General features: G+C 42.1%; 1 protein-coding gene across 1 annotated transcript in view; it reads left to right on the top strand.

Moving 5' to 3' along the window:
• Positions 1–2779: 2779 nt before the first annotated feature.
• Positions 2780–8059, top strand: part of ANTXR2 (anthrax toxin receptor 2) — a 51449-nt gene continuing 46169 nt past the window's right edge. Inside the window, exon 1 of the mRNA XM_010084559.1 lies at positions 2780–2844. Coding sequence (XP_010082861.1) covers positions 2780–2844 — 65 coding nt within the window. The remainder of the gene's footprint in view (positions 2845–8059) is intronic.

The following is an 8059-nucleotide window of genomic DNA, read 5'->3' on the forward strand; positions in this document are numbered from 1 at the left end:
GCCCTGCCGTGGGCTGACAGACCCCCGGACAGACCCCACACGGAGCTGCCGCCCGGCCGGGCTGCTGGAGACTGAATAACTGGGACAGCGGACTCACTGTTTTGTCTTAATTCCTCGCCGAAAGTCTCCTCTCCCTTGCTTGCTCTCCTTACACACGGCCTACTAATGGCTTTTGTTTTCTTTTCAGATCTGGGAGTGTAGCGCAGAACTGGCATGAAATATTTGATTTTGTGAATCAACTGACAGAAAGATTTGTGAGGTGCGTTTTGCTCCTTTTGACACCTGTGTTACTGGGATATGTTGAAAAAAACCCCACGTGCTTTTGTAAACGCTGTAGATGTGTTCCATAAACACGTCGAAAGTTTGGCTTCCAGGGCCCATATGCTGGAAAATGTTGGAAACTTCATTTCCTCATGCTTGGAGCTCAATAAAAACGTGGTAAAATGCATCTTTAAATACTTAGTCTCTAAAATTACTCTTAGATGTAATTTGATTTTTTTAAAGTTTTTTTTCCCCATGCCCAGTTTCTGATAGAGTATTTCTTGTTTATTGCTTTTAGAGATCTATATAAATAAGGCAATTTGAATACATGTCTATATATATGTGAATATATGGTGCAGGTGGGAGGAAGGCAGTATGTTTCAAGCACAAACACACAGGAAGTTTATGCCATGGTAACAGTGTGTGTGTTACACATAACCAACCTTGTCTGCAGCTGGCTAGCAGGAGTGTCTGGCAAGTATTGCTGCCACCCAAATGGATGTTATAAATACTGGATAACTGTACTCTATACAGACAGTTGAGGATTACTGTGATGCAGCATTTTGCTAAGAAAAAAAAAAAAGAAAAAAAGAAAAGAGAATAAAACAAAGGAGGACCCCCAAAACACACAGACATAGACGTTGTGGTAGTTTTTGCTAAAGGCAAATGAAGTGCACTGGGCAATTACAATCTTGGCTTGCTAATAAAGGGATACAATTAGGCTTGCATAATTAAATACTGCTTACATACATTAATCTTGTAAAAAGCAAGTGTGTTGTAAGTGAAGTGGGTGACACAACCTTTTGAAAGTTATTTTGTAAGTTTCAGAATAAAAAAAAAAAAACCCAAAAAAACTAAGGAGACCAGAGCAGCACTTCTTTTCAGTGGTGAAAAAATGCATTTGCCCCCACTGAGAGGATGCTGCTTTGTCCTGCATAAATCTTCCAGTTCATCATCCTGTAAGCCAAGATGACGTCACATGATGCTCTCTTTTGCAACAGTTGCTGTGTAGTGGTTTGGCTGCATTATCCGGAATAAAGCTATTTAGTTGGCAAGGTACTCCGCTGAGCTTTCGCGCCAGAGGACGATCAGTTACGGCGCAGAGCCAGTTAGTCCAACCTAAGAGCATCTCTCTTGGTGTCCGGGTGCTGAGCATTCAGCTCAACAGCAGAACAGCAGTGGGATCTCCTGTGAAGAGGACAGCCTCGTGGTTGTCCCAAAGACTAGCTAAATCGTAACTTTGAGGTTACTGCATACAGAAAGTTGCATCTCAAATAGGGAAGTCTCACGCTACTTGGGCTAGGTGGTGACGTAATCTACAGAGATCGGGATTGCAAGTTCTTGTTTTCTGTTTGGCAACTGTTTGTGGCTACTGAGAAGATTGATAATGCCATGGCTTAGATTATAGTTTAATTCAGAGCATTTCAGAGTTTTGCATTCAGAACCTTAACAGATAGACTGCAAGACTGGATCATAAATCCAAGATCAGTACAATTCTCTGCAAAGACTTGCCCAGTACTTATATTTCTGTGATGTCAATAATTTCAAGTTGCAGTGTTGACGTAAATGAACTGGAAATCTATAGTCATTCATCTTTACAAGTGTTGTGTCTTTGCTAACATTAACCCCATAAATTAATGCTGATACACATATACAGTGAACTATAAAATTCCTGAATATCATGCAGTTGTCATGAATAAAAATTAAAAGCTGGTGAGAGAGATGTTGTTATCGTTTACCTTAGAAAAGTTACTGTCTTGGGCTTCCAGAGCATCAGTTCTTAAGAAAGTACAATTTCCAGATGGCTGGATAGAATTCCTCTTAGTCGTGCTGGAAGAGACAGGTGGGCTTCTTCAAAAAAAGGCTGAATTCCTTAATAAAATCAATTCCTACAGTATTACTTTTTATAATGACCTTTCCCCAGATACTTTAATGGGAGTTGATCTTAAGTGTCACAACTCTAGGTCACCAAAACATACTCATTCTGAAAGGGTTTGTTATGCTGCTCTTTTAGAGATGAATCAGTTGGAGGGCATTGTTTCTTTGATCATTTTATGACCAAAAAGCACAGCTGGAAATTTACATTGTGTCAGGATCAAACCTTAAAATGGAGAAACTGACTTTTGCACATGTCCACGTGGAACACCTTGGAGGCAAGAGAGTACCCTGAGTCTATGTCCCTGACTTGTTTTTATACCAGTGCCCATGAAAATACAAAAGGATGTGTTACCTTAAGTTTAGCATGTGTTGAGCTGGAGTTTTGTCAGGCAAGAAAGAATAATAAATTGTTACTTCATTCTCAAAGCATCTGGGTAAGGAGTAGATGGGCAGAAACCCTTTAATTCATCTCTCATTCTGGGTTTGTAGTTGAAAGTATGTTCTTTGGAAGATGGAGGATAAAGATGATACTGATGAAGCTAGAATAAGTGCATGAAATGCTCTGTATCTGTACATTTTTCTTAATTTGTCTAAATTTTTTTTCCCCCCAAAAAAATTTCCCTTTTTTAAAAGCCCCAAGATGAGATTATCCTTTATCGTGTTTTCCACCCAGGGACATGTCATTATGCCATTAACTGGAGACAGGTCAGTGCACTGCTTTTTTAATTCTCCCCCCCTCTCCTCCCCCTCAAGGGCTCTTATTAAATCAGAGGAACAGTAACAGATACTGAACAATAACTGATATCTTGAGGTGGTGGCCAGTCATGAAGCTGCTGTGTAGAGATGGGTTTAATTTTGTGAACATATCAATGTATAGCCTAGTAAAAAAAAGGAAGGAGAGGAATGATGGGGAATAAATTCTTGATGTGAACTCTGCCACTGCTTTGCAGAGCAAGTAGTTTTTTTCATCTCTACATCTTCCTTGGCACAGCAGGAGAAGTGGTTCTTGTTTTTGCTTTTGTAAAGCAACGTCGGTAGATAAATCTTCAGTATTTCTTCATGTCTAGGTAAAACATACATCAGTAAATTAATGTTTCCTGTAATCTCATATAAGGTAAGTATATTTTCAAATCATGACTTCAAAATAGGTTTTAGACAGTGCAGTTGGTGCCACTTGAAAGGTGTGAGATCTTTCTGGCACGGTGGAGATGTATGGATGTGCATGAACTGTTCCTCTCAGTTGATGTTTTCAAAGGCAATGCAATTCAAGGCTGCTCAGTGATTTCTAAAGCAAATAATGATGAGCAGTTAGGATAGGTCAAGGATTGGTGGGGGAAACAGAAGGAAAAAACTGGGTAGAGAAGAGATTGTTGTAAAATTAACTACTAAAATTACAGGAATTGGTAAATGATACTGTGGAATTCCTGGTCTCAGCAGAGCACAGTTACACTGTTGTCAGAATCCTTCAGAATCCTTTCAGCCTTGTCAAAAACCTCTCTACCCTCTGTCCAGAAGCTAACCACACTGAACAACTTTTTGGATTTTGGACATATGGAGAAACCATTGAGGAACCATTTTAACGAACTGCGTCAGGGTGGAAATGAGGTGGTCCTTCCTTTCTGCTCACTTCAATAGAGTCAATACAAAAGTGTGGTCTGTCATAGTCAGTTTACTGTGGTGGGTTTTTTTATATAGTACATAAGGGCAAGTACAAGATTTACTTGAGTGTGTACTTACAAGAGAGCTCTCATTGGCAACAAACAAACAAACAAACATGTTGCATTATAAAAATGTATGCTGACGTCCTAGAAGTAGGATATCTAAACACACAATTCTAAGCCCCTCCTGTTTTAACATTTAAAAAAGTGATCTGACTTTAGAAGAGCCAAGTTTTACTTCCCCCTACGCGGACTTGGATACTGGATCTGCCCTCTGTGGGGAGACACAAGGTTATAAACCATTTTTCCAGATGGCTTGAGAGAGGTCAGGAGAGGACACTTAAGCCTGTTCTGAGGACTGCTGAACTCAGTGAGATCCTTTCTCTGGATTCCAGCAGGCCCTGAGTTCCCTTTGGTGGCCTATCCCTTATCAAACACAGAGGCAGCACTGATAGCAAACAGACCACTTTGAATGCTTGGGCACAACTCTGGAACCCAGCCACGAAAAAACAAGCGCCTTTTTCATTGCACATCTGCGGCGCACTTAAACTCCTGGAAATGGCCATATTTTTCTCAGAAACCTAGTTTAAAGCATAGGAAGGACCGTTTTAGTTCTAGGGAATTCCTCAGTGGGACTTCTCTTTAATGCAAGGTTTGCTGGTGCTTTTTTGAGTGTAGTAGGGGAAAGGAAATTACTACCCTTATTGTTTAGGAGGAGTTACAAGGAGAATGCTGAAGTTGACAGCAGTAACTGTGACCATATGTATGTAGGTAAGAACGGATAGATACAGTTGGAACAGCTGTCCTTTTAAATATTAAAGGAGTCAACGGTAGAAAATGACTTAGAATATCTAACTCCCCTTGTTCCAAACAGAACATGAGGACCCTAAGCCCAGTGTGGTTTGGGGATGGGGGTGTGTGTGTGAGATTATGGGGTATTACAGCCTTGGGTTTTTTATGTGCATTTTGGACTTGCAGGGATGTTTTTCCCCTCTCTTGCTCATTTGCAAATGTCAGGAAACCACAATTCATTCCCAGCAGTTAGTTCAAACTAGGGAAGTCTTTTTTTGTTTTGAACGCCTTAGGCTTCTAATTGTTTGCACAAAGTTCTTGCTGGCTTTTATTGCATAATAAAGCTGTGGATATAAAGAAACTCGCACCATTGTGCTGAATCCCCCAGATTACCCAATATTTTGTGACTATGAGCAGTGCTGTGTGAATAACTCTGGAAACAGAAGTCACTGTTAACCACAGTGCATACACACAATGCTATAACTACATAGAATAAAAATAACACCCAGATGGAAAAGACTTCTCACAATGGTTATATCCCATTTCAGAGACATACGTTTCCCCTGTGAAGTTTAGCTGGAAACTATATGCTAAGTGGTAAACAAGAATTTGTGCATTCACATTTGGTGCTCATTTATGCTACTTGTTTTGAAAAGTGAGTTTAGAAAAGTGGATACACTTACAAACATTATCCGAGGGGCACAATGTCTTCTGCATTCCAGCAGAATTTCTGGTTTCTGTAAACCCGCTCCTGCAGCATTTGACCAGCGTCCATGGCCAGGACCGGCCCTGCTGACTCCACTTAGGTGATACTCGTGGTGGAGCTAGAGGAAGATTATATTAATGAAGATGGAAAAATAGAACATTGAAGTACCTGGTACATGACCAACTGTGCCCTGATGTGCTTGTTTGTAGTCTGGTGGAGTTCCCTGACTATTCCTTTAATGCACAGAGACATGTAATCTCAGAAGACATTTATGCATGTTCAGACTCTGTCATGTGAGCAAACCCTATGCTTTGGTTCAAGAAGCTTGCCAAAATAGAGCCATCTGCAGAGACTATGTTCTGCTGAGTGTATGAAGTATAGGAAAGTCAGACACTTAGGTTTTTTTCCTTATGGAGCCCATGCAGGAGGCCTAAACTTTGAAGCAGAAAAATTACTATAATTGTACCTAGCCCTCTTCACTATTTGAGAGGCGTAGAAAACAGGAACATCCTCCAAATCACGCATCTGAGGAGGCTGACGTGCAGGGTTTACTTTCACTTGTACACCAGCTCTGTTCATTAGAGACTTAACCATCCCTCTTTTTCTTGAAGAACACTTATTTCCCCCCCCCCCCTTTGTTTCACTAACAAGTTTGTATGCTTTACCATTATTGTACTGCCTTCCTAGGAGCAAAACCAAGTACTGTTTTGTTTGCTAGAGATGAAGTGTGTTGCCTCGCAGGCACACAGCCTCAAAAAAAAACATTGGGAATCACAATTTCCCTGCCAGTGCTCAAAATGATTCAAGATTCCAGCACTTCAACAGGCAGAATAGAACATGGAAAAGAAATACAAGATACTGTCCCCCATCCAGAAGAGCTAAGAACAGTGCTAATTAAAACCACACAGATATTAATGGAGACTCAGCATGTCATACAAGGCTAGCGCCACGCCCCGCTGAATCAGCGTGACCTGAGGCTTATGTGACAATTTCAGCTGGTTCTAACCTCTGCAGCACTAACATACAGGCACAATTTTTTCCCCCACAAGAGAGCAGGGGTCTGAAAGGTTTTTAAGATTCAGTCTTCAAGCATGCTTTGGTTTCTAGCAAGTATAAGCCTCTCTTTGCACGTGTTGAAGATGCATTTATTTCCTTTACAGCAAATTATTGTCCCCTTCCATTAAGTGTACTTACTCTCCAAAGCAGTGTCACATCTCCGGGAAATGAATGTGCTTCATCCCTGGTCTGTAGCTTTATTCCTGGTCCTCTCACATGGGGGTGTGATTGACATCCTGCTGCCGCATAAGGAAGCATTTGTTACCTGCCTTCTACTGCTGGCGAGTGCCCTGTCTGCAAAAGGAAACAAGATAATGCGTTAACAGCATCAGCAGTCTGACCCCTTGGCTGCCGACAGTACTGTTTTTAGCGCTGTGTCAATTAAACTTACTTAAAGCAAGAGATAATACTGAGCGGTGATAGAAACAGTACCTGGTGAGTTACCTAGATAAAAGCTTGCAGCTTGGTGCAGCAGAGCTTGTGCAGAGAGAAACCCCTCCTGTAAACTTCTGGTGGTAGCTGCTTTGGCATACTCCAACTCTGAAAAGCACATATTTATGTTTAGACCTGAAAGTAAATCTGAATTGTGGAGCATGCTCAGGCAAGGAGAGGTTGCTCCATTTTAATTTATGATAAATGCATTTCTTTAGTTGTTTGCAAAGTTGGGCTGCTTTGTAACCTCTCTTTACAAAATGGTCTGGTTTAAATTCTAAATTTAGTTCTGCAGTGCCCTGTCTTGGGGCGGCACTGATGGTACAACACAAGCTCAGCGTAGACTTTGTCCCATGCAGGGAGCAGTACATGGGTTTGTGTGCCTCCCAGCAGAGCTGGCACAGCCTCCCACACACCAAACAAGCCCTCTGCAGCTGAGGGCTAGTGCCAGGTCCTGCTCTCTGAGACAGAGCGCAGCAGAGTTCTCCAAACAGTCTGTAAGATCAGTGGGTGCTGCTGACCCTACCGCCAGAACCCCTCCTGACCTCAGCCGGGCTGGGATTTCACCTGCAGCCCCTCTTCATGGAATAGCTAAAAAGAACCCACAGATCAAAATGACGGAGAGCTCATAGCCATGGTTGTGATTCCTCACTGCTGCTGGAAGAACAAAGCTTAAAACAGAGAACAGACAGGGTAGCTATTAAAAATTAGATGTGCCTTTTCTAAAAAACAGAGGTGTGATGCAGCGCATATGCTGAATGGAGAAGAGAGATTACATTTGCAGTCATTCAGCCCAAACACAGACAGGCTGCAAGTTGCTGATTTTGTTTTGCTTTTTGCACCTCCCTGCCTTGTCTGGCTTAAACCATGAAGCCAATGACACTTCAGCCTTTATCACTGTTACCGAGTTGTACTGCGGCAGCGTCCAGACACCCAGACTGAGGTCATGGTTCTGTTTTTTCAGTACAGATGAGTTTTAAAACCAGACCTCCGCAGATTTTTGTGGCTACAAAAAAATATCACAGAGACTAGAGAAGGGAGGGTTCTGAGAGCACTGGAGAACGGGAATGAGGGCTTCAGAGAGCCATGGCTGATGGACTAACCTCTCTTGCTGTCTGGTGGGGCTCATTTGCAGGGACCCAAAGTCCTGCGTGGACAGTGGCCTTGCGAAATCCAGACTGAATGTGCTCATACCTGACCAACTCAGATCACAGGTGGAGTGTGCTCACATCTGGCTGGGCCCGTCTAGGACAGATGTGCCCTGAGGGCAAGAGAT

This window comes from Pterocles gutturalis, unplaced genomic scaffold (assembly GCF_000699245.1).
Source record: "Pterocles gutturalis isolate BGI_N339 unplaced genomic scaffold, ASM69924v1 scaffold1690, whole genome shotgun sequence".
NCBI lineage: Eukaryota > Metazoa > Chordata > Aves > Pterocliformes > Pteroclidae > Pterocles > Pterocles gutturalis.